The 26,970-nt window shown below is 40.2% G+C and overlaps 2 protein-coding genes across 2 annotated transcripts; both read left to right on the forward strand.

Annotated features, from left to right (window-relative positions):
• Window positions 1-254: 254 nt before the first annotated feature.
• LOC122650863 (ABC transporter G family member 11) lies at window positions 255-4,305 on the forward strand. The gene is made up of 10 exons (XM_043844234.1): window positions 255-705; window positions 794-1,083; window positions 1,442-1,613; window positions 1,693-1,815; window positions 1,939-2,067; window positions 2,230-2,424; window positions 2,916-3,002; window positions 3,105-3,377; window positions 3,708-3,815; window positions 3,910-4,305. Exons 1-10 carry the CDS (start codon window positions 289-291, stop codon window positions 4,303-4,305), a joined length of 2,190 nt encoding a protein of 729 aa, XP_043700169.1. The 5' UTR covers window positions 255-288.
• A 13,161-nt stretch (window positions 4,306-17,466) lies between these two features.
• On the forward strand, window positions 17,467-18,111 carry LOC122650864. The gene has a single exon (XM_043844235.1). It carries the CDS (start codon window positions 17,467-17,469, stop codon window positions 18,109-18,111), a length of 645 nt encoding a protein of 214 aa, XP_043700170.1.
• Window positions 18,112-26,970: the final 8,859 nt, after the last annotated feature.

The following is a 26,970-nucleotide window of genomic DNA, read 5'->3' on the forward strand; positions in this document are numbered from 1 at the left end:
TAAGAAGTTGGCTCTTTTTGCATGTTTCAGTATTCTCTCTGATTCTCCAAGTCTAGAACTACAACCCAACCCCAGGGCCCATCCTCACTTACTCCTCTCATACCATACCCATTTCTCCAGTTTCAGTTATCGTTTCTCACATCTTTCTGTCCTTGGCTTCTTTTTTTCTTTATTTGTTTTATTTTTTTGTGTTCTTCTCTCTTCTGCTGATTGTGAATCCATTTGATACATATATCCTGATACCTATCTTCTGTTTTTGGTATCTTCATTAGTTAATCTGATATACTAATGGCGAGTAGTGAACAAAAGAAAATGAAGAGCTCTGCAACTGCAAGTCATGTGATAATGGAGATAGAGGCTAGCAAGCCACAGGGTAATGGTATTACGGTAGGAGGGCTCAGCCCCTTGAGTGAGAGCCTGTGGAGGGAGAAGACCGATATGGAATTTGTGGGAGATGTGTCGGCGAAGGTTACATGGAAGGATCTGACAGTGACGGTGACCCTCAGCAACGGAGAGACGCAGAAGGTGTTGGAGAGTCTAACAGGGTATGCGGAGCCAGGTACCCTCACTGCCCTCATGGGTCCGTCTGGTTCAGGTAAATCCACTCTGCTCGATGCTCTCTCCAGCCGTCTCGCTACCAACGCCTTCCTCTCCGGTACCATTCTCCTCAATGGCCGCAAGACCAAGCTCTCCTTTGGAACGGCGGTAAGTCACTCTTCTTCTACTACCCTTACTAGTTTCTCTGTTTTAAGTCAATTTGCATGTAAACTCATGATCTGTAATGGAACCTCAGGCATACGTTACTCAGGATGACAACCTGATCGGTACTTTGACTGTGAGAGAAACGATTTCCTACTCTGCTCGCCTTCGTCTCCCCGATAAGATGCCTTGGTCGGATAAGCAAGCTCTGGTCGAGAGCACCATAATTGAAATGGGTCTTCAAGATTGCGCAGATACAGTAATTGGGAACTGGCATTTGCGAGGGATCAGTGGTGGAGAGAAGAGAAGGGTCAGTATTGCTCTTGAGATCCTGATGAGACCCAGATTGCTCTTCCTAGACGAGCCAACCAGCGGACTTGATAGGTTAGATCCCAACATCGATCAATTATAACTATCTATTTCAACAGCAGAGCAAGACAAATTGAATCAACTGTCATTGCCATTGTCGTTTACTTTGTTTTCTTTCACTAGTTGATATTTAGTTCTTAAATCATAATCAATATTTTTTTCTTTATTTCAATTTTCCACTCCCAGTTTCCATTTTTTGTTTCATCTTACCCCTGATGTCGCTTTTTGTTCTTTATTCAGTCTGATACATAGTTCTGTGATCATTTTCTGCTTTTGTACTGGTTCATGATAAGTTTTCACTCCAGGGATTCTGATCTAGCTCATTAAGAAATACTTGTACCATATGGGATTTTCATTTGGATTTTGTGGACAGTGCCTCAGCCTTCTTTGTGACCCAGACACTACGTGGCCTTTCTAGAGATGGCCGGACTGTAATAGCATCAATTCACCAGCCTAGTAGTGAGGTTTTCGAGCTTTTCGATCGCCTCTACTTGCTCTCTGGCGGGAAGAGTGTTTATTTTGGACAGGCTTCAGAGGCATACGAGGTGAGACATAGTCCATGTTCTTAATGATCCTCCATGACACAGCAAGAAAAGCATTCTCATCTTTTATCCTCTTCTGTAGTTCTTTGCGCAAGCTGGCTTCCCTTGCCCAGCTCTGAGGAACCCATCTGATCATTTTCTGAGGTGCATAAACTCAGACTTTGATAAGGTCAAAGCCACTCTGAAAGGATCCATGAAAATGCGGGTAAGAATTTATCTATAATTATATTGGTCTTCTTGTTCTTGTGTGACCAGGTGAGGTCTGACCAATTTGAATCCATGAAGGGCTGATAATTTTGCTCTTCCCCTAAATCTGTTTTGTATTCAGTTTGAAAGGACTGATGATCCTCTGGAGAAGATGACTACAGCAGAAGCTATCCGGAAGCTCATTGATTTCTATAACGCTTCTCAGTACAATTATTCAGCAAAACAGAGAGTTGAGGAGATCTCCAAAGTTGTGAGTATTTTTTTCTCCAGATCCTAACCTTCTTCAGGACTTCTATGGAGTACAGTGTGATTTCTGTTTTTTCTGCATGGCTATCAATCCTCTATTGGAAAATTATAGGAGTTCATTGAATGTAGGCCATTAAAGCTCGAATTTTCTTCTTATGTGTTGCAGAAAGGAACTGTGCTAGATTCAGGAGGGACTCAAGCTAGTTTCTTTATGCAAGCCTTCACCTTAACAAAGCGCTCGTTTGTCAACATGTCAAGGGACTTTGGTTATTACTGGCTGAGGCTTGTGATCTATATCCTAGTGACTCTCTGTATTGGATCTATATACTTGAACGTGGGGACAGGATACAATTCCATTCTGGTATTTCCCTAGTCCTTTAACAGCTTTGCCTCAGGAGCACCAATGCTTAGTAATCTGAATTTTTTTTTCTTTTTCAACCAAATCAATGATTGGTCGATCCTTAATTTTTAGTGAAAAATCATCTTTCTCCTTCCTACACTGAACTTAACTGCTTTGCCAAAAGGTTCTATTTAAGAACATAGATCAAGATGCTCTGAAATTCATGCTCTAATTTGTATTTTGGTGTCCGGCATGTCAAAATATCAATAGAAGATTTAAAATCATCCTCCAAGTTTAGAGTTCCATCCGACCTTATCTACCACATTGAGATAAATATCGAAATACTGTTATCAGAAGTGTCGATGTATATTGGCTTTAGGTCTACTAGTTCTGCCAAAGAAGAAAGAAGAAAGTCTGCTAGTTCCCCCCCCCCCCTCCCCCAAATCTTTAAATATTGTATTAAATTATATAATTCAGATATTGATGAAGAATTAATTTTGTTTATGGACCAGGCAAGAGGTTCTTGTGCTTCTTTTGTCTTTGGATTCGTCACTTTCATGTCCATTGGAGGATTCCCTTCATTTGTTGAGGATATGAAGGTGAGTAATTAATGGATGTCACTCTAGCATTTTATAATTGCTAAAATGTACCTTAATTGAAACTTGAAACAGATGATGATTATATAGTGTTGATCACTGCAGGTTTTCCAGAGAGAAAGGATGAATGGACACTATGGCGTGGCTGCATTTGTCATCAGCAACACACTCTCTGCAATGCCATTTCTGATAATGATAACCTTTCTCTCAGGAACAATATGCTACTTTATGGTTCACCTCCATCCAGGGTTCACGCATTATCTGTTCTTCGTATTGTGTTTGTACGCAAGTGTAACAGTGGTTGAGAGCTTGATGATGGCCCTAGCAAGTGTTGTCCCTAACTTCCTTATGGGAATAATCACTGGAGCTGGAATCCAGGTAACAAAACCACTTTAATTAATTCGAACTCCATTTTTTTTTCTCTTGAAAATTCAGTAGGATATAGTAATATGGAATCATGGCTTTAATTAACCAATCACCACAACATTGACATTCAAGAACAACTGCACATTCTTGGAATAATCAGTTGGAGCTATATACCATTAAGTCTCCTCTTGGTGTTGCTAATTAGGACTACTAGTTCCATCTCTTATCATGAACTTTCAGAAAGTTTTGAGTTTCTCTGGTACATTAGAAACTGTATGAACTTAATTCCATTTGATGAAGAGTTTGATTGATGATGATGGTGACCTCTTGTACATTGAATAGGGTATTTTCATGCTGGTTTCTGGGTACTTCAGGCTCCCAAACGACATCCCAAAGCCCTTCTGGCGGTACCCCATGTCTTATATCAGTTTCCACTTCTGGGCCCTTCAGGTAAAAGAGAATCAATCAATTGGATGTGTGTTCCTTCTTCTTCTTCTAACTCCAATATTGAATCCAACTGATCTGGATGCTGCAACTCGATCAGGGTCAATATCAAAATGATCTGAGGGGGTTGTATTTTGACAACCAAAGCCCAGATGAACCCAAGATTCCTGGTGATTACATACTGGAATACATATTCCAAATCGACGTGAACCGATCAAAATGGGTAGATCTCAGTGTACTCCTCAGCATGATTGTGATCTACCGTATCATCTTCTTCATCTTGATCAAGGTCAATGAGGACGTGAGTCCTTGGATCAGAGGTTACATTGCAAGGAGAAGGCTGCAATGGAAGAAGCAGCAGCAGGAGGGAATTAATCATAAGACAACAATAACACCAGATGATCCCCGTCGCCTAACCCAATCGCCTTCCCTAAGGGCCTACGTTGCTAACCAGACAGCAGCAACCAAGGAGCAGAAGAAGATAGTAGAATGTTGATTGATTGATCAAAGTTTGAACTTCTTCAGGGAATGCTGTAGTAAAATTATACACTAATATTAACTAAAGGAATTCATAATTTCATTTATTTCTGGTCCACCTGATCAACATAGCCAACTGAAGCGATGATATCATCAAAGATGAGTAAAAATAGGGAACATGAATTATGGAAAATCATATATTTCAAGACTTATTTTGTAAATCTTTGAAAAAGAACATGGAAAATCTGAATGTTTGGAATTTTTACAAAAAATATATAAAATTGTATGGAAATTCATGATAAACATTTACTACCCTAGATAATTAATCTAAGATAAATTCTTGCAAATAATAATGTAATATTTGCGGTTTATAATCCAAAAAAAGTAAAAGTAATAAAAAAAAATTTAACATCTTTTTAAAAATTATGGAAAACTGTAATTATGTAAAAAAACTTCTTTTTTTTTTATTGTATATTTGTAGTGCCCTATTGCTTAATTTTGGGAATGATTAATGTGAAAAATAGTGCTCTAGTCAAGATTCTTGGAGACTTGCCCAAACTTAGAAATGCCCAGACTCGGTCCTGGTGAGACTAATTTTTCCCTTGACTCGGTAGTTTTGTCCGAGTCATGCAAAATCCCCCGAGTTAGGTCCATTTCACTTTGCCCAGGTATCATTTCTCCTACTTCTCTGTCCGTCTACCAATAAAGTAATTGAAATTCTTGAAAGAAATTAGTGCAAGGAGGAATGAACTCTGAAGTGGATTTCACCCAAAAATGGTTGCAAGTGAGAAAAAGGTATTGTAGAAGCCATGTGAAAATATCAAATGCTTCTTAGAGAGAGAGAGAGAAGAATAACAGTGCTTGAGAAGAAAAACACTTTTTCAAGACAAGCAAGGGAAGAATACTAGTGTGGGATTTCACAAAACGTACTGGATCAAGTGATTATAATGTTAAATGAAAGAGAGAGACTAACTGTATCAAGTGATTAGAATGTTAAATTGAAGAGAAATCCGCCGATGCTATAAAGGAAAGAGACTTCGAACATAGAAGGCAAGTCATTGTTCTTCTCTCTCGGTGCGTTGTGTTACACCGTTTTTCTCATCTTTTGAAGTCTTGAAGAAGAAGAAGACTTGAAGCAGCTTTTTGGACTCTAGTTCGCAGAAGCTTTATGTACCCAATAAATGAGACTAAATATTACAAAAAAAAAAAAAAAAAGAATATTATTGTTGTCTGCGAGGGGTCTTTATTTTTCTTGTGAAGAGTAAAAACTGAAAAGTCTAAACGTTGTGCACTTTGCTTTCAATTCTATTATATTAAATGTATTCATAATTACAGAGAACATGATTCGTTTGTGATGAGATATACTCGTTCGAGTCACCAAGTTTTGTGAAAAACGAGTTGAGTTAGAAAATCTGATTTTTCAGCTATTGTATATTTCTAATGACATAGTTGAATAATTATGGGAACATTGCTTGCAACAAATAGTGCATTTTTTTAATTTTTATTATTTAAATATAGCTGATTATAGGAAAATTCTCCTTTATTTGCTTAAATAAATTGAGGGGTGATTTTCATGCATGTCCGCATATAGTAGGGAGGGATTACGCTGTGTCAAATACGGGGCATTTGATTATTTTGAGTCTTCGACTCCCTATTGTGAGAGGGGTGCACAATAAATCATGAAAGTTTTGAAAGCATCAATTGAGCTATTTGACACAGTAGTTAAAAGGGATCTGAGGACAACTCCTTCCCCTTAGTTACAGGGCAGTGGACCGTATTCCTATCTACTCTTTGTCGACCCGCCCTGGTTCTTGTAAAAATGGCAGAAGAGAGCGGCCATGCGCATGCGGTAACCAATGAGAGCGCACTGTCATGGCCATCTTGCTTGGCATGATCGTAGCAGATTGGTGGGCATGCATGGGCGTGCATGGTAGCTTGAAGGTGGCTTGGATTGGGGCTTGGAGTGAGCATGGCGATGCTTGGAGCGGGGGTCACTTGCCTACTGACGTTTCGTGATTCAACGATTTCTCCTTCTATAAATCCATAAAAATCATAAGAGCTACCTTGAGGAGGGGTGGTGTGCCTCATCCCCCTTGGTGTCATGCCTTTTAGCATGACATCGTGGCAAGCCACAAGCATCAACAAGGCTATCACTGGCAAGGCACTATGTACGGGGTTGGCCTGGCCACGCTTGCACATCATGACAGGTACTCCATGGGTGGATACCATGGGCGGGCACTCAAAACTAAAGTGGGTGATGAGTGTTTCCTTTGTAGGTTTGGTTACTAACGAGGACCACGGGCTAGCGGAAGGCACTGTCGTGGCATGTTGCTGCGGGAGCAGAGGGTCGTATTTATATGTTATTGGCATATCCTATGTGATAGTGGCACGTGTGCTTAAGCAAGTGGGCTATCCCATATCTAGCATGTGAGTGTGTCGATCTTTGGCTTGCCCTAGTGTTGGCCTTGCTTGGGCGTGTCTGTGTGGTGCTAACTTCTAGCCAAGGATGGGCGACAGTAGTGGCATTACATGAGCAAGTATGCCATTGGTTTGGCAAGCCTTCGGAATTCTAGCATGTGGGTGTGTCAATCCTTGGCTTGGCCTAGCGTTGGCCTTGCTTGGGCATGTCTGTGTAGTGTTAACTACTAGCCAAGGATGGGCGACAGTGGTGGCATTACATGGGCGAGTATGTCGTAAGTTTGACAAGCCTTCGATAGTCACTATGCCATTCGAGTGGGGCTGTATTATACCTTGAGCATAGTCATGACGGTTGGATTGGTGTGGTTCTGAGTTTTTTGTTTTTTGTTGTTGTCAAAAATACATCATCTTTCAATTCCAATAAAGATTCCCTCCCCCTCCCCCTCTCCCTCTCCCTTTTTTGGTTGTACCATCCATTTACGTCATCTTGATTATATCTCCGGAGGAAATGAAATAATATTCGAGATCTTTCCCATTTTGCTTCCGTTCTCCCTTAATGTATATTCTCAGCTATCTCAACTCAACTCAACTCCTGTTATTCCTGCAATTAACTCCCTCAAATCATTCACACTATACATCGTCTCTAACAGTCGCAGAGAAAACCCATTAGCAATCATTTCGTCAGCTATCATGGGCACGAACTTTGCACGTATAAAAATTGTATCACCATAGAAGGGCTGATAGTAAAGCACCAAGTGATCTCCATGGTGAATATTGTACCATCCAAGAGCAAGAGTACGGGTAGAGTCGACTAGCGGTTCACCATTAAAGAACAAATGTTGTCTCGTAACCATTAAGGATTTCGAGCAATTGTTGAAACTCAGCAACGGTAATCTCTAGCCATGCATCCACGTGGAATGATCGTCTAAATTGGCGGCCAATGACGTCAACGTTACCCTCATCCTCTGGTGAATGGATAAAATCTTGGAAGTGATACTTTGCTTCAAGGATTGGGATCCCATAGAATGAACTTTTATTATCAAGAAACCCTAAACTTATGCAATCAAACAGAGAACTTCAAGGATTGGGATCCATCTTCGAATCCAAAATCGTCTAATCCCAGATAAACCTAGATCACATAAACGCAAATCCGAATAAAAGGTCATCCAACCATTTCTTCTTCAATAGCCTCTATTATATAGCATTTATTGTGCGTCGTTGCGCCTCCATACGTCTCCATATGCGGCTGCAACTAACCACAAAATCTTTTCGAAGAACCAGAAGTAGCGACCATCGTCGTTCGAGATTTCAAGGTTTTTGTGTGGTTCTGACTTGGGCTACACGATAAGGGACATGTTGCGTGAGCAGTAAAGAATCACCCGGGGGGTCGAGTGAGTCTCGACTATCAATGTCCCATCAATTATTGTGAAAGCATATGAGGTGATCATCATAAGGGCTTGAGTGGTCTAGGCTAGTCTTGGTCAAGCGTTATCCAAGGCACCGCACAAGTATATTGACTTCGTTAAAAATATGCCTGTGACAATTTGTATCAGAGCTAGCTTTGTGCTAGTGTAATACCCCGTCTCAAGTACTGTTTTTTAATAATAGTTTTTTTTTTTTTATTTTTTATAAAGTGACTAGACTGGATGGAAAGAGATCGATGCTACTGTATGATATTGCTTGATTTTGATAAGAATTCTCTTATAATTATAATTTTACTAGTGTTAAAATGATTCATGGGGTTATTCTTGATTAATGGCTAGGTATAGGCCTTATGATGTTTTTTTTTAAAGTCCATGATTTTTATTTGATTTATGAATCTAGTTTATAATATGTTATATTTTAAGCTCATTTGTGAATTTGGGTTCATTTTGGTTCATTTGGTTTGAGTTAATTTAAACGAATTTTAACCTAGCAATAGAACTAAGGGTATTTTAGTAAAAGACTTTAGCTACATATTTTTATCTTTGAGCATTATTGGATGTTAAGATTAGGGCTTAGACTTTAGGCTTGGCTTTTTGAGAAATTCTAAGAAGAGACTTGTTATTTACAAAAGTGCCATGGACTATAAATAATCCTTATGGGCAGCTAAGTGATACAATTGAAGATTCTCTTGGCTTTTCTAAGGAATGGAAAGAAGGAAAAAAAAAAGAGAAAGAGGGAAAAAAAACTTGGGCTTGAAGTTTTGAAGAATGATTTGATGAAATTGAGGGTTATAGAAGCAAGATTAAAGGGATAATTGAAGGATTTGAGCCTTGGTTTGAAGGGGTGATTTTCTACTTGGGATTTGAAGGTAAGAAAGCTTGTTTTAGTTTTAATTCTTGTATTTAAATTGTGAATCTATAAAATTGGAAGTTTAATTCTCTTGCTTAAGTTACAAACAGGTTAAATCCATGTGGAATTGAAGGGACTCCATGATTTGATAGAGGATTTGAAGGAAGAACATTTGAATTGGGGGTTTTTCCTTGAAAGTGAAGGTATTCCATTTGTAATTCTTAAATTGATTAATTAAGAAGCTATTTTATGTTTCCAAGGGGTGTTAGAGCATCTTTTTGAAGGATTTCAGTAGGGTAATTCAAGTATGGAAGCTAGGAGATGAAATCCTCAAAAGTTTTGAGAGTTTTCCCTAAATTTTTAGAAGTATCAGATGGCAGAGGTACCAACCGATCAACTGATCCCCTGGGTAGAAAGGTCCCAAAAAAATGAATTTTTGCTTTTTTAAAAAAAAAATTTACATGGTTGTATTCTATAAACTGATCAGTCCCTGGACACAAAAAATGACATATAAATGAGATATTTTGATGACCCTTAGGGCCACCTGAAGATCAATTATAAAGTTGGAAGTATTGGAAACATTGAACGATAAGTAAATGATACACGATCATGTTAAAATTTATGGTTATAAAATGAATGTATTTTTGAATGATCAAATGAACAAATGAATGAATGCTATTATGCAACTTATAAGTTTTGTATGCATAGTATATGAAGATATGTATGTTAGAATGGAAGTGAGTTTTATTTAAATATAGAGAAAAATGATAATTAGCATTATATGTACGATCGAGAATATAATTGAGATAGATGCATGATGTTGATTTATAAACTGTGCATGTGAATTGAATATTTATGCTTATGTTGTGTCTCGCAACTATGTTATGCTCCTATGTATTACTCACATGTTCAAGATAGCGCTAAGAGTGATTAAGGGAAAGGTACACATATACATAATGGAAATCAAATGTTTAAAAAAAAAATGTAAAATGTAGCCTAAGTAAATAGACGACTCGGAATGGTAATTAATGATGTTTTGAGAGGCATTGAGGCTAAGGCCAAGACATGACCCTACACAAAAAGCTTAGAGAGGTGTTGAGGCTTTAGCCAAGACATGGCCCGATATGAAAGGAAACCATTTTCAATGAGGAGTTGAGATTAAGGCTAAGAATGTTAAACGGGTATCGTGCGAATGATATAAAGAAAAGTGAAAATAATGAAAGATGCATGTTACCCTAGTTTTGATTAAAATAAAGAGTACGTTTGATTATGAATGATTGTTTATCTTGCTTACTAGGCTATCAAGCTCATTCCATTATCATAAATGTTTTTACAGAGAAAGGAGCCAAAGACAAAGGAAAGAGAATTGTGATCGAGCAGGATCACTCGAATTAAAGGGAACCTTGCTATTCTTGGAAGTTTAGCTAAGGTCTATGATATGCATGTTTAAACATTTTATTATAGATGTTTAAGAAATGTACTTCTTAAGGATGACTGTATTAAACAGGGATAGATGCCAACAATGTTACCACCCAATGAATGGGTGTACGTTTTAATGGTTTTTAATTTAATGCCCCGCTATGACTCTAATAATTACCATGTTATGGATCTAAGGAATGGTTTTACTATGTTAGTTATCGAGTTTTAAACTTCATGAATGTTTAAGATCCATGCATAATATGTTTCTAATAAGACTATTTAAGCTTTGCTTACACAAACCCCAGTTAAATCCGGTGTCATGGGCCCCACCAGGTCTAGTCATTTTGGGGGTGTGACAGCTAGTTTGAGAACACTTAGGCCTCTGATAGTTGGTTTTGTTCAAAGTTACACATTGTTGTTGGTTGAATAGTAATGCTCTAACAATGGATTCAGTTGGCATGACCGTGGAAGGGGTTGGCAGGTTGACACGGATGGGTTTGTGCTTCTGCTCGGTATGCTACATTGGGAGCTTGGCAATTGGATCGGTTTTGTGTTGTGCTTAATGACTGTGGCTTGGATAGGTGACAGAACACGAAGATCACAAATGGCATGGAGTGGCAGTTCATGCCTACAGAAGGAATTGGTGTCTTCGACAAGGTGGGTATTGTTGTGGCTTGATGTGGGGCTATAGGTCTACTCAGTTACGAAGACACAGGTGTGAAAAGCTTTATCAGGTTATGTAATGTCATTGACACATGCAAAAAAAGACTCTAGCAGGTGGTAGAGAAAAAAGGGCATCGCCAAGGCGCGAAGAAGTCTTCTTCGGAGGCAAATAAAGTCTCCAGTGCAACAGGTGTTGGAGCAATATGGGCGCACTAGGGCGCAAATAAAGGAAAACTTCTCTAAAAGCAAACAAAGACTCTAGTACAAAAAAGTTTTAGAGCAACAAGGACGCGCTAGGGCACAAGGAAAAGAATACCTCTAAAGGAGGCAAAGAAAAAAAGGATTTAATGTGTGTGTCCTATAGCAGAGGCCGACACACAGGTTCGGGTGGACCGCGACTCGAATACATTTTATGGGTTGTGTTTAGGGCACAACAAGCTTGACCTGGAAGGAGTTTAATCCTTGGATCCATGCCAACGTCAAACAAAAGTGAAAGGTTGGCATCCATTTGCTAGCGCATCGTGATATGAACCGAATGGGGTTAAAGGAGTTTGTTCCGCATGTGTAGGAAAGGTAAGATGTGATTGATGGGCCATACTACAGTGTGATGCCTCCAACAGGGAGGAGTGACCCTTTAGAAGTGAGACAAGGGTATGGTAGTGCTCAACTGCGAGTGTAGGAGACTAGATGCCGATGAAGTCACCAGCTAGGGAGCTTGGTTGACTTGCATCATTTAAGTCCTCAAACAGCGGATCACCGAAAGGCACCACGAGGTAGGCACCAGAACAACCTGAGGGAGTAGGTAGAAGATCTCCTAAGAGTGAAACAAGAGAAAACCTCAAGTGAGGTAGAGGAAGGCCAAGGGAGTAAGCATAAAAAGACCTCAGAAAGATGAGGGACATAATTGAGCCAGGTAATCAAAACTCGTGCTCCCAACTAATAAGGCTTAACTGAGAAAGTTGGATCAGCTATGGATTCATGCTGCGACACATGGTCATTCATTTGAGGGGCAAATAGCATACAGAACAGGGTGAGGTCAACATTGTTGGAGTAAGACCTCCGTAGGAAGGCAAAACATGGCATAGTAGAGGTAGGATTAAAGACCTCAAACAGTGAGGCATTGTGACAAACAAGTCACAAAGGAGTAGAGGCAGAATCGAAGACCTCAAACAATGAGGCTTGTGACAAACAGGTTACGGAGATGGACTCAAGAGCTAGCTTGATTTGGGAGGCAAGTGTAGGTGTTGGTATGGGACATCATTGAAGCTTGTGTCTTGGAGATGGTTGTTGACTTGTCGTGGGCACACAAAAAAAACGTGGCTCACACCTTAGCACCATGCATGGTACAGTGGAGAAAGAGAATTCATGGGTCAGCTGGTATGTGGTGCAGTGAAGACGTGGTTGTATGGAACAACATGTCAAAATTTAGTTATAGATTCAGTGGTGGTTATAGTGAGCATCAACATAAGAGTCGCACAAGAGATAACTTAGCATATAGGTGCATGAAGAGGCAAACCTCAGGGACAATGGTATTTGGAATGCAACTAAAGCGTGGTGGCATGGGATGGCACATCGGTTGAGTGTTTCAGATATAGTGTTGTTGGTCTGGGGGTGACCATACTAGGGAAGGTGGGTCATTTTGGCACCCAAAGTGGTGCAAGGTTGGTTTTGATGGAGTATCCTTTCAAGGGAACAACCTCTGTGTAATGAATCACAAGTGACTGATGGAAGGGGAGTTGTAGTGTCAGGGAAGACTATATTCAGTTAGGTTGGTGCATCTGTTCTTGGAGCTACAGGGTCCTCAAAAGTTGTTGACAGTGTTACTTGGTGGAACCTAGTTTGAAGATTGGAGGAAGAGACAGTGTGGTGCAGATCCAAGTCGCAATTGGACTATTCCTTAGGCAAAGTGGTGCATCTTACTTAAGGCCCATTGGGAATTCTTTAAGTTTGATCAAAAATGGCGGGGAATCAATTCATGTCGTTTATAAAGAGTGGTTGTTTGATTGAGGTACATATTTGAAGGTGGATTGAAGAGCTGAGCGTTGAAGTGTTGACGAGGGAGTCAACATTATAAAGTGGGGGAGAATGTCATGGCCATCTTGCTTGGGATGGCCTAGCATATTGGTGGAACGCATGAGTGTGCATGGTAGCTTAAAGGTGGCTTGGATTAGGGCTTGGAGTGAGCATGGTGATGCTTGGAGCGGGGTCACTTGCCTACTGACATTTCGTGATTCAACGATCTCCTTCTAGAAATCTATGAAAAGCGTAAGAGCTACCTTGAGGAGGGGTGGTGTGCCTCATCCCCCTTGGTGTCATGGCCCCTAGCATGGCATCATGGCAAGCCACAGGAGTCAACAAGGCTGTCACTAGCAAGGCATTGTGTGTGCGGTTGGCCTGGCCGCACATGCACATCATGACAGGCACTCCATAGTTCGATACCATAAACGAGTACTCGGAGTCGAAGTGGGCGATGAGTGTTTCCTCTGTATGTTTGGTTACTGACGAGGTCCATGGGTCAGAAGATGTTGTCGTGGAGCATTGTTACGAAAGCAGAGGCTCGTGTTTATGTGTTACTAGTATACCTTGTGCGACAGTGGCATGTGAGCTTGAGCAAGTAGGATATCCTGTGTCTAGCATAAGGGTGTGTTGGTCCTTGTCTTAGCCTAGCGTTAGCCTTGCTTGGGCGTGTCTGTGTGATGCTAACTACTAGCTAAGGATGGGCAACAGTGGTGACATTACATGGGCGAGTATGTTGTTGGTTTGGCAAGCCTTCGGTATTCACTGTGACATTTGAGTGGGGTTGTATTATACTTTGAGCATAGTCATGACAGTTGGCTTGGTGTGGTTCCGACTTAGGCTACACGAAGAGGGACATGTTGGGTGAGTAGTGAAGAATCATAGGGAGGTCAAGTGAGCCTCGACTAGCAATGTTCCGTTGGTTATTGTGAAATCGTATAAGGTGATCATCATGAGGGCTTCAATGCTCTAGGTTGGCCTTGGTCAAGCGTTGTCCAATGCGCCGCACCAGTATGTAGACTTAACTAAAAATATGCACGTGAAGCGCGCTAGCATTTGGGAGTAAAATTTCTACCTTTTATGGGGGTGGGGCGGTCATTTTGCCCCAATTGTGTCTAGGGGTAGCCTGTGCCCCCCCCCCCCCCGAATAGAGAACATTTTCCCTTATTTGAATTGCTATATATTTTTATTTTTATACGTATGCACACAACGGGCTCTGACAATCAACCTCTTTGAGGGTAGGATCCTAACTGGCAATATGGAACCTAAAGATAAGAGTTAAGTGATAATAAAATCCAATGTAGGCAGTGCAACAAAATTATCTTAGGTGGCAATGACTTTGTGACCTAAGACTACTCGGTTTCCTACTAAGTATATAGCATTGAAGAGTCTCATCGATTGTAGGTTAGCATTTTAGAGAGCCTTCACAAATTATGTGTAATTGAAGGCAATTGAGTTGCACAATAGGAAGAAGAAGGTCAACATTGAGAAAATTAAATTTGTTGTGTTTGGTGAATCATTTTGGTTTAGGGCTCAAGAAACTGTTGAGATTGTGGAGCCATTTATCATTTTGCAAAAAATAGCTGACCAAAATCACAAGCCCACCATCCCCTATATATTATTAGATGCATTGATTGATGAGGGTCAAATTCAACATGAAGAAAACAGTGTGAAACTGTGGAAGAGATATTAAATAGTTGTCAAAGCCATTGGATGGGCATGATCATGTACAGTACATGACCCCTCATCCCCATCCAACGGTTGTAGGCATGATCGTGCACCATGCACCGCTGTGTACGAAACCTTTTGTCATCATATAATGAAACTTCAATTGTCATAGTTAATTTGAAAAAGGTGGCAATGAAAGTCCTCACATAGATATATGATTTATCATGGAGTGAGCAAAACCAGAGCACCTTCAGCCTCATCCATACGAGGCTGAAAAGTGGATATGTTTAGGTGAAAATGAGCAAGAAAACACTGATAATTGGAAAGCTCAGTTTGTAGACTCAGCCACTTGACCAAACATAGTACCAATTATATGGCTTCTCTAGGTATCCTCATTATCTCATTTATCCACTTCAATTGATCTATCCAACTCAGCTGTTGTAGCTATCATATGAAGAGAACAATCAAAGGAGTCAAGGTATTTGAATCTTCCTCAATACAATTGGAATCCACATGACTATGACTTGTTGGCCAAGTATATGTCAATATTAGATTTGGATTTAACTACGGAAACCTAATCTTACTAATTAAAGGGAGAGAGTCATATTATATTTCACATCATCATAGAGAAACATTGACAAAGAAGAAGGAGAAACCTAGAAGCTCCAATCGTTGTTGCAATGACGATCAAGCCATGGTGAATACCAGTCAAACAGATGTTTTCTTCCGTTAATGCATGGTGCACATCATCTCTTCTGTTATGTTTATGATTCATGAATTCTAGGCAAGATCTTGTTGATGAACGCTTATGTGAATGGGGATTTTAATCCCACAAATATATGATAGGTCGCACCATTTGGTGCATTGGAGCTAGCGTTAGTATGTATAATTTTATGTTGCTTTGATGTTGGAAGACTACTCGTTTTTAGTTAAATATTGTATTTATGTATGATTTTATTTTTTTTGGTGCAAATGAATTTTCTTTGTTTAAATTGCAAGTAAATTGATAATTGTATTAAGGGGAGACCCTTTAATACCCTTAACTTAAAGAACTTTTGGGAATAAAACAAGGGAGCAATTAAAAGAATGTGTCAAGTTCTAAATACACCTATAGAAGTGTCATTCAAACACTCCCTTCAGTTTATCAAATTACTCACCAAATCTTACGCTTAACCAAATTACACTAGATAATACCTACAGTTGCATGCCAGTGCCCAGTCCCTCGTCCCTCACCCATGTATGTTTTCTTTATACTTTTGCCCATTCTTTCTCTGTGTGTACATTCAACTGCAACTCCCTTCTCACAAGCCTCCCACTGCTCCTCGCCTATGTTCCCTTGTTGCAATTGGCCCAAGCCCCCTACTGTGTCAACCATAGTTATCAAAGCATCGCTTAGTGGCTCTAGGCTCCTTGGGCGACTTGCCGCCATGCCGTTGTCACCTTTATTTTTTACCCTCTCGAATGCCATGGTCGCCTTCCCGCCTCGATAACTATGGTGTCACTTGAGCCCCTCTCTCTCTCTCTCTCTCTCTCTCTCTCTCTCTCTCTCTCTCTCACACACACACACACACACACAAATGGGTGTTGTGGTAGATTGGGCTGGAGAAGAGAAGCAATGAACACGTAGAGGAAAAAGATAGTCACCAATCATAGCATATATGGGCAAAACTGAAAATAAGAAAAGAGAAGATATCTCTTTTTTTTTTTTTAAGTAGACGAGAGAAGATATCTCTTTTTTTTTTCAAGTAGACGAGAGAAGATATCTCAAACATAACATTTATGAAACATAGGTACCTTAGGTGTAATTTCTCTAAATGTTACATACCTCGCATTTAATTTACCCTTTTTTTTATAAAAACCTATCCAATGATTGATCTTGGACCTAGCCAATCGGATGCCAATTCTTTTTTTTTTTTTTCTTAATTCTCACTTCTAGACTCCAATATTCTTTTCTTCTCTTCCGAATCTTATGACAAGACAAACAAAGACATCCTCTAGCTAAAAACTAGTGACAAAACGCCACAATGCAACTTTTGAGTAACACGGGCTTCTTGTCAAGTCCTCTACTCTTCCTTCAACTACCGTAGTGGGTTGCCAGCAAAAAAAACTACCCTAGTCGGCCATTAACCTGCAGCTACTCTCCTTCATTTTGGTTTTGTTTGTAGCATGCACTCTCTCCTATATGTTGGCAAGAGCTATACTCGAACCACTCCCAAGTGCTCTGTTGAGAATAATATATTTTTCATGTACTATCATGATTACTCTAGAATAGGCTAGAGTTATGTAGGTATTTATTGTTAAGCCTATATGGAGCCTAGAGAACTCTAGACATAGTCTCGAATACACTATGAAAAGTCAAGAGAAATCTAACAATGTCGGTTTGGGTTGTAGAAGGTGGAGGTGTAGCTATAAATTGCCATCTCCTCACCCATTTGAAACATACAAGGGGTTTGACAAGAAAGCCTAGACTCCTAGGTCCAATACTAGCTCCAATATCTTACTCAAAAATCGTAAAGTTCTATTCCTACAATAGTGTTTCTATCATACAAGCCCCTCACTGAATTGTCTATTACATCTTTCAACTACTCTCCATTTAAAACCTCTCTCCTCCATTTTCTGACCCTTTAATCCTCTATTATAAATTTCCTTTCACTTCTCCCCTCTTCTTCTATCAGTGGTATCAAAACCGTGACGATCATTGTCTTTGGGCGTTCGGTTCACCATGGCTAATTCTACCCACTCGCTTGTCTATGTTCCAATCTTCGCCGGTGAAAACTATGATTTCTGGAGCATCAAGATGAGGACATATTTTTTGTCCCAAGACTTATGGGACATTGTTAATAATGGTTTTTCTACACCAAAGGCTACCTCCACTCCGTCCATTACACAGCAGGAGAAACTAAAGAAGAATATGCAGAATGATGCCAAGGTACTTTACATCCTCCAACAGGCGGTAGTTGACACAATATTTCCAAGAATTATGGGAGCTACAACGGCGAAGGATGCATGGAATACTCTAAAGGAGGAGTTTCAAGGCAATGCAAAGGTAGGGACTGTTAAACTGCAAACTCTAAGAAGAGACTTAAAAAATATCAAAATGAAGGATTCTGAGACCGCTAAAGATTACTACTCCAGAGTAAAGGAGATAGTAAATCAAATGAGAGCCTATTGTGAAGACATCACAGACAAAAAGGTCATAGAAAAAATACTAATCAGTCTTACTGATAAATATGACCCAATAGTCACTGCCATTGAAGAGTCCAAAGATATATCAACTCTTTCAGTGACAGAATTGATGGGCTCTCTGGAAGCTTATGAACAAAGGCTGAATAGGCGAGAGGAAAGCTCAATTGAAAGTGCCTTTTAGTCTAAGCTCAATATAGGGTCTCAAAAATTCAAAGAAGGGGATAGAAAATCAAAAGAAAATTATGGAGAAGGAGATAAACCCAAGAATTGGGAAAATCCAGGAGAAAAAAAGAAGAAAAATTATCCATCATGTGGTATATGCAAGAAGACAAACCACTTGAAAAAGGATTGTCGGCATTATGGGAAGCCAAAACTACAATGCCGAAAGTGCAAGAAGTTCGGGCACATGAAGAAGGCATGTCGATTCAAAGAAGGTCATCAGGTCAACTATTTAGAAGAATACAGAGAAGATCAACAACTTTTCTACGCATTCCAAGCAGCAATCGAAGAGAAGAACGACACTTGGTATGTCAGCAGCGCCTGTAGCAATCATATGACTGGGGACGAGAGCATCTTTCGCAACATAGATACATCTATAAAATCTCAAGTCAGATTGGGAAACAGCGCATTAGTGGAAGCGAAAGGTAAAGGTACGATCGCCATCCAAACAAAGAAAGGCACTAAATATATTAGTGATGTTCTACTAGTTCCCAGCTTGGAGGTTAATTGGCCAAATGATCAAGAATGGATACTCTCTTCATTTTTTCGGAGACTCTTGCTCAGTATATGACAAGAAAAATAAAAATCAAGTGATAATCAAAGTGAAGATGGAGAATATAAATTTTCCCATCCACTAGCAGAAAGTCAGAGATACCGCTATGAGAGCAAAAATTGAAGACTCATGGTTGTGGCATCAAAGGTTCGATCATTTCAACTTCCAAGGTTTAAAAATCCTCCACTAGAAGAATATGATGAGATATTTGCCATCTTATCAAGGAAATTGATGACGTCTACGAAGGATGTCTACTAGGCAAGCAACATCGACAACCATTTCCTTAAAAAAAGGCGTGGAGAGCTAAAACACCATTGGAGTTGGTGCATACAGACATTTGCGGACCTATAAGGACTCCGTCGCTCAATCAAAGCAAGTATTTGATCCTCTTCATAGATGACTACTCAAGAATGACATGGGTATATATTCTTCATGAGAGAAGAGAAGTATTCAAAGTCTTCTATAGATTCAAGAACCGGGTTGAAAAACAAAGTGGCCACTACATCAAAACTCATAAACCGATAGAGGAAAAGAATATACTTCCAAGGAATTTGAAAAATTCTTGGAAGATGAAGGAGTTGAGCACCAAATGACGGTGGGATATGCTCCGGAACAAAACAAAGTTTTGGAAAGGAAGAATAGAACAGTAATGGAGATGGCAAGAACGATGTTGAAGGAGAAAGGTCTGTCCAATACATTCTGGGCAGAAGCAGTATCCACAGCAGTCTACTCACTAAATAGATGCCCAACAAATGTTGTACAAAACAAGACTCCTATAGAGGCATGGAGTGACCAGAAACCGTTAGCACGACATCTTAGAGTATTGGGGTGCATATGCTATGCACATATTCCAGCAGTGAAAAGACATAAGCTAGACGAGAAGACTGAGAAAGGCATATTCTTGGGATATAGTACTCAGTCTGTTACACCCGCACCCAAAATATACCCTAATAACTCGGGGCAAATTAGACCTTACCAAAGGGTAGTGCCACGGTGGCACTGGCCAACACCTATGACCTCAAACTTAAAATATTATTATAAGTATCCACTCGAAGCCCTGAAAGTACGGGTCAAAAGCCTGCAACTTTCCTTGAAGTTTGGGCCCTGACAGTAACAACGAAATCACGAATGGACTCACTTGACTAATTCCACTCGCAGATCTGCCCATGCTGTTACTTGTCTTTTTTATTTATTTTCTTATGGGACCCACATCCCCATGTCTCGGACACCATAATTAGATCCCCGGACTAGATGGACCCTCACCCCTACCTTCCTATGGTTAATTGGGCCATGAAAGTGAGCCCACAAGACTTAACTTAAAGAATTAATGGATTTTACTATTCTAACTTAAAACCAAACAAAGCCTAAGGACAAATAGGTCTTATAAGGCTTAGGACTAACCCAAACATGTCCTAATTAACTAAATGAACCTACTGGTTTATGACTTAGACCAAATAAGCCCTAAGACCTAATTAAACCCAAAAGACTAATTAGTGTTTGGGGGCACCTAACCAAACAAGACCTAAGGCCCTTTTAACCCTTAAAAAACAAACCTAAACTCCTATTCCCTTATCTCTCCCCCTGCCAAGCAAACCGCGGAGGAGAAGAGATAAGGAAAGAAGGAGAAGAGGCAAGGAAGAAGAAGAAGTGGAAGTAGGAGAGGAATAGGAGGGGAAAGGAAGAAGATAGAGGCCATGCCAAGATGGCTGGTTGTCCCACATCTCCTCCTCTTGCTGTCCGAACAAGGGGAGAAGGAGAAGAGAAGAAGAAGAGATGGAAAGGAAGGGAGGAAGGAAAAGGAGGTGGATCTTCAAGGCTAGCTAGAGCTGGAATTGGAGCTTCTCTCACCAAGGTATTACCTAAACCCTTGGTACTTCTCTTTCCATTTCCATTTTGTAGATTCCTTGAGCTTGAGCTAACCTAGGGTTCCATTTGGGACTCAAGGTGAAGCTCAATCCTTATTGGAGCTCAAATGGTGATGATCAAACCCTAGTTGAGGCTTGTATGAGCTGCATTGCAGCCATTGCTGTTGAACCTTTGGTTCTAAGCCATGAAACCCTACCCTTGGACCAAATGAGACCAAACCCTTGTGTGATCTTGTATCCATGAGGTAAGCCTAGGTTCTAATGACCCTAGGGAGACCTAAACACCCCCTCCATGACCCTGAGTGCTAGGGGTGCTCCAAGCTTCAAGCTGGAGGAGAAGCCCTTTGAAATCTTGGAAAAGAACTCCGACGGACGAACGAACGAATTCACCAAACATGGTACTGTCCATCAGTCTGCCCAGTGTAATCCCTATAACTTGACCTGAACGGATGAAGGAACGGATTCACTCTGTTGCCTCTGCCCATGGGTCTGTTCCCTCTCGGGTATGTCTCAGGGATCGAATGGATGCAAGGGCAGATTAAGATGGCGCATCCGCCCGTGGATCCGCTCGCTCTCGGGTGTGTCTCAGAAATCGAACGGATGCACAAATAGATCCAAGTAAGAAGTTTCGTCCGTGGATCTGCTCCTTGTGTTTTTACCTTTTGGCTTGAACAGAGTAAGGGGTAGACTCACCCCGTTGCTTTCGTCTGTGAGTCCGCTCATGCTGTCTTGATTGAAACCTAGTTTTAACCTTGGGGGCATAACATGGGACCCCTCTATTCATCTTTTGATGATTGCTTTTGTATTTTTAGGCTACCCAACTCGATGGATAGCTGGTGCACCGATGAGATTCATGTCAACCACGTCAGGTGACACCTGATTTTGGTGAGTGGATTTTAGGTGACTTTGTTGGGTTTGAATATACATATTTAGCAACCATTATCATCCTGTTACATAAATATAAGTATTGTGCGCATTGCATTATTTATCTCAAATGTAAACTATTATGAATGTGATATTATTCTCACCATTGTATCAGGTGACGGTGCCGGGTATGCCGGTATCGAAACCCTAATTTATTTAATTATGAAAACTGTTATATGCCATCTTGATCTGTATGTGATGTGCCGTGCTGGTACCCGGGTACTAGATGGAATGGGACGTTGATGCACCCGAAATACCTCTCGGGACTATAGGACTTACATATAGTATATCTGTGGCTAGGATGCTTGCTCCGTTATGCTACGACCCTTGCCAACAGGGGTTTATGTGTTGGATAGTCTGAGCATCTGTTGCCTGTGGAGGTAGGAGAGGCCAGGTCAAGGGTAGTGATGGTTATCGGGGTCTGTCATTGGGTATCGAATGGTTTCTATCAGCGTAGGCTCTCGTGTGATAATTGAAGTTTCACTGGGCGATAAGTTAAGTGACCCTCAGTGTCTCCCGAGTTATCATAGCAGCATACACTTGACTCATAGAATTGTGTGTTAGGTGAAAAATGAATCTAACATTAGCATGCATCATTCTGCTTGAAATTGTTTGTATGTATGTATGTGTATTCCCCTTTGCTCCCTCACTAGCTGGTGTAGCTAACCCCGTTGCGCAATCTCTTTTTAGTTGATATGCAGGTAATCTCTTGATAAGCACCGTTGGATGCGAACCAAGTGGAGCCGGTGGTTGTACCTTGGATGTAGATGTACATCCAAGAATGGTGCCCTAGTGATGATTATTTATTATTTAGTTTATGTACACATCCACAATCATGTATAAACTTTATATTTAATTATAAGGAGAGAATTGAATGGTTATAAATATTGAGACTTGTACTATGTATTATCATTAGAGAACCGATGCTCTATAAATTCACATGATTTAATTAAATTTTGCTTCCGCTAACTCTGTAATTGGAACGATATATTCTATTTGGGTATGTTCCTTGCTGTTATCATAATTTGATGACAGGGTGGATTGTGGTTCGGGATACTGTATCTGTGATCCTGGTAGGTATTGGGATGACACTGGTTGTCCCAGTCACCCCCTATTTAATGTAAAATATCTTCATCGGGATGGGGGCGTGATAGAATGGTATCAGAGCAATGATGCTCTGCACCGACCACAATCTGACGTAACCTCTTGATTTACTCTCCACAATTAGGTTCTAAATTAAAAGTCTTAAGAGCATAAATGATTGTGTACAGATATAGGAAGAAGACTGATTATGGTGAAATAAGAACCTAGAAGATAATAGGTGGACTTGAAACATAGGCTGTCAAATAATGACCATATTAGTATTTGGTTGGACTCTGAGTGATTAATAGATGGGCAATTATATGTAATGATTCACAATAATCAAAGATAAACCAAATATAACCAACCCACAATTATGAACAATGATTCAAATAAGAGGAAATAAGCAAACATATAAAGATATATATATATATATATATATATATGAAACTAAATACAATTCCCAACATGTTCCAATTCCTGTTAGGGAATAATGGTATCCTTTTTAACTTAACATCCATGATTCCATCTATCCTAAATTCAAAACACATGCTTCAACTTCCAAAGTGTTCCAAATTCCTGCTTGGAGTGATTGTAATTCTCCCAACTCAAAACATAATATTCCAACTGATCCAACTCAAAACATATGATGTTGTCCACCCCAAACTAAAAGATACAAGTCCACCATACTCAAAAGTTTCCAAACTAACTGATCGAAAAAAAAAAGGAGAAAAGAAAAGCAAGAAAGCTAAAAGAAAATAGTTCCAACATCCCAAACTCAAGAGATAAGAAAATAAAAGACTGATTTAAACAACTTTAGATTGCTTGAAGAAAGAACTGGGCTAGTCATCTGCGTCATCGCCACCACCACGATCGAGGAAGGTGTTGATATCGTCCACCCCTCTCTCTATGCTCTCAAGACACCGAGATTGATTGGAGAATTGTTTCTTGACATCATCAAAACCCTCCAACATCCTCAAGTTCAATCGCCTAATAGCCATGAGAATATCACTTCCACCTCCCCCTGGCGCACCAGAAGTCCCTACTGTAAATGGCCTGGAGCCCATAAACTCGATGTCATCATTACTATCATCATCAACATCTCTGGGTCCTCTACCCTCCCCATAGCTTACTAGCTCCCCAGCACTGTCATAATCGCAGTACAAACCCATCTTCTGTAATACATTGAACCCAATAGGCCCCTCAATACTTGTTTCCTTGGGCTCATGGTCAAGGTCAATCCCAAAATACAGAAAGACTCGGGTGAGCAGTCTACCATATGGCAAAGTATTGTTGCGGGCAGGATTTAGTATCGCACGACCCATATGCTGGATAACCACATGAGGCAGACAAATATGTTGGCCAGTGTACAGGGAGTATGCTAGGACTGCTGACATCAAGGGAGGCTGAGTGTTGTGTGCCTTGGAAGGAGCCAGATTGGTCCTGGCTATGAATGTAAGAACCCGCTATGAAGGAGGAAATTGGGAGAGATCATCATTCTCATCAGACTTGTTGTTGGTGAGAGTCTTGAACAAATTCTAACTTTCTGCTGGAGACAAACACTTGTTAAGATCACTGCCTGGGGGATAGTAGACCCTGTCACCCTCTGAAGATACGTTAAGGAGAATCCCCAACTCCACCACATTAAAACTAATGGTGACCCCCTTCACAAAGGAGGTCAACTTGAAGCCATCATCATCCTCTTTGACTAGTGCCAAGTTGGAATAAAACTCTCGGACCAATGTGGGATAGTAGAGTTTAGGCTGAGTCAACATGCTACTCTACCTCAGCTTGTCAAATCTGGCACCCACCTTATAGGCCAAAAGCTCCTCCACCACCACATCTCTCTCTACTAAAATCTTCCTGTTGAATAGGTGTTCTCGGAATATCCTCTCGGTCTTTTCTAAGATAAATCGCCCCACATTATAGGCTGTGGGAATTGTAGTCACTATGGCTAGATCCCTCTTCCTTTTGGGAGCCATGATTGTTTTCCTACACACAAGACACCACCAAAGAAGACAACAAATGTAAGCCAATTTGGAATGATGAGATATGAATGGCAAGTAAAATTATAGAAGTGAAATGCCTACATGATATGGAGATTGTAATATGAAAAGAGTACACAATAAGGAAATAGAATATGGATACCATTGGGGATATGATTGAAGTGAAGGAAAAGAGACAAGATCAATGCACATATAAAAATCCATATGAAAGCCCCAGTGCTTGGATATGAAAGGATGAGATCAATATGAACAACATGTGCTTTTGACTATTTTACACCCCAATCTATGCCAAACAAACAAGTGATTGAATGAAATACCCCAACAAGAGACAAGGAATTATTTACTTGAAGAAAAAGGAGAATAAATATCAAGGATTTACTAATAATCATATGAAAAGAGAATATACTTGAGGACATATCAAGGAAATGATTTTCTCTGAAATTCAGGACATATAATGAATCAAGCATGCCTTTGAAGAGTTTTTCCCAAAGCATTGAGAATTTGAGGATTTTTACCCCAACCAAAACCTAGAAATAATCCAAGTAATTTAACTAGACATGGTAAACATGACAAACAATCTCTAAAATTCTTGCAAGGACTTTTAAATTCAATAAAAGATACAATGTTCATACAAGGATCCACTAACTTAGTGCCACTGATCGATTAGGCCTTGATTCAAACCCAAAAACCCTAGCCTCAATCGATTTTGGCATGGTCTTGGTGTACATGGCCATTAAAATGCAATCAAAATCAAAACATGATCACAAATTTGAGATGTTCATCCCAAATCCAAGAAAAAGGGAAAGGAAGAGAAAGTGAAAAGAGAAATGGGGAGAAGAACATTACCTTGAACAAGTGAGAGATGAACTTGAGGGCTTGAGATCAGCAACAAAAAAAAAAAAACCCACCAAGGGAGTGCAAGGGAGGCCTGAACGAAAGTTCTTGGAGAGCCTTTCTCCTACGGTTGTGTCCCCCCTGTTTTGGAGCCAAAATGAGTTTTGAAACTCGTGGCTCTATTTTATGAAAATTCTGGGAACGGACGCACGAACGGATCCACTTATCGTGATACCACTCGTGAATCCGCTCCGCATAAAATTGAAAATTTCATTCTTAAAACTGTGCGGGACAACGAACGGGTCCACTTCCATGAGTCCGTCCAAAGATCCGATCGCCTCGGTATTTTTACAAAATTGAGTCTTCTGAGAACGAATGAACGAACGAATGGATTCACGTTCCACATCCGTCCTTTAGTCCGCTTTGCCTATCTTGCGGAGGAGCCACGAATGGACTCATAGCACTGATTCCGCCCATGAATCCATCCAATTTCTTTTAGGATTTTGAGCCCAGATTTTTTAGACCTTTTGGCCACACCTATATGTAATGATTTTGTGCCTATACCCTAGTCTTGACACCCATGTTGTTTGGCCCATTATTGATTATTGCCTAATCTAATGGTAAGTTATGAAGTCTGATTTTTAGGGCCTACATTAGTCGGGCCAGACAATGAGAAATGGCATGCCTTAGTACGTGTTGTGGCTCCCCTCTCATGAGAGAGAATGAGAGCTACCCTTGAGGATGAAAATCCTTAAACCCCGTGAACGGTTGAACCTAAGGTTAATTAGTAGGACCAAACCTATGCAGTGTAGAAACCTTTGATGAGATAAATAGGATCCAAACTCGTAGCCAGACAAGAGAAAAGTAATCAACAGGCTGGTTTCAAATGATCTAGTTTGGATGATCAATAGAGACCTTGTAGTGGTGAAGGCCATTCATGACACCTCATAGGTTAGTGACAACTCTACTTAGAATTTTACTTGGTATAACCAAACCTTACTTAGGCTCATAAATGGAGTCTTGAGTCGTGCTTAGACCTTGCAAATGACCTAGTGTACCATACCTAAGAACTTCTTGTTCTTGTGAATTAACCTAGGTGATAGATATATCCATAGGGATATGAATGTAATTATTAAACTTATACTTATGTATATGTGTGAATTGAAAATAAAATAAAATAAATATATCCCCTAGACCCTAATGTGTGCCTAGGCTAATTTCTCTAGCACTACAAATGTGACCTTGCCTTAACCTTATTATGGTAGCTAGTTAACCCCCGACCTTGGTTGACCAAACCCTAGGTTAATGGACAATAAATTTGAATATGACTGGGTAATTTAATAACTAAGACCTACTTAAAAGAGATGACTTGGACCAAAACTATTAAAGGATTGTTTGGCTCTCGAAAGATGATCAATATGGACTTTTCCCTGTGGGATGACTAAGTAGTAGGTTATGAGGTTGTGAAGGCTGAAGCTGAAGGATGTAACAAGACCTTCTCCAACGACAGATATGAATGGGATAATGGGTCACCAAATGCGTTCCCTCCGTACTGGGAG

This window comes from Telopea speciosissima, chromosome 2, assembly GCF_018873765.1.
Source record: "Telopea speciosissima isolate NSW1024214 ecotype Mountain lineage chromosome 2, Tspe_v1, whole genome shotgun sequence".
Lineage (NCBI taxonomy): Eukaryota > Viridiplantae > Streptophyta > Magnoliopsida > Proteales > Proteaceae > Telopea > Telopea speciosissima.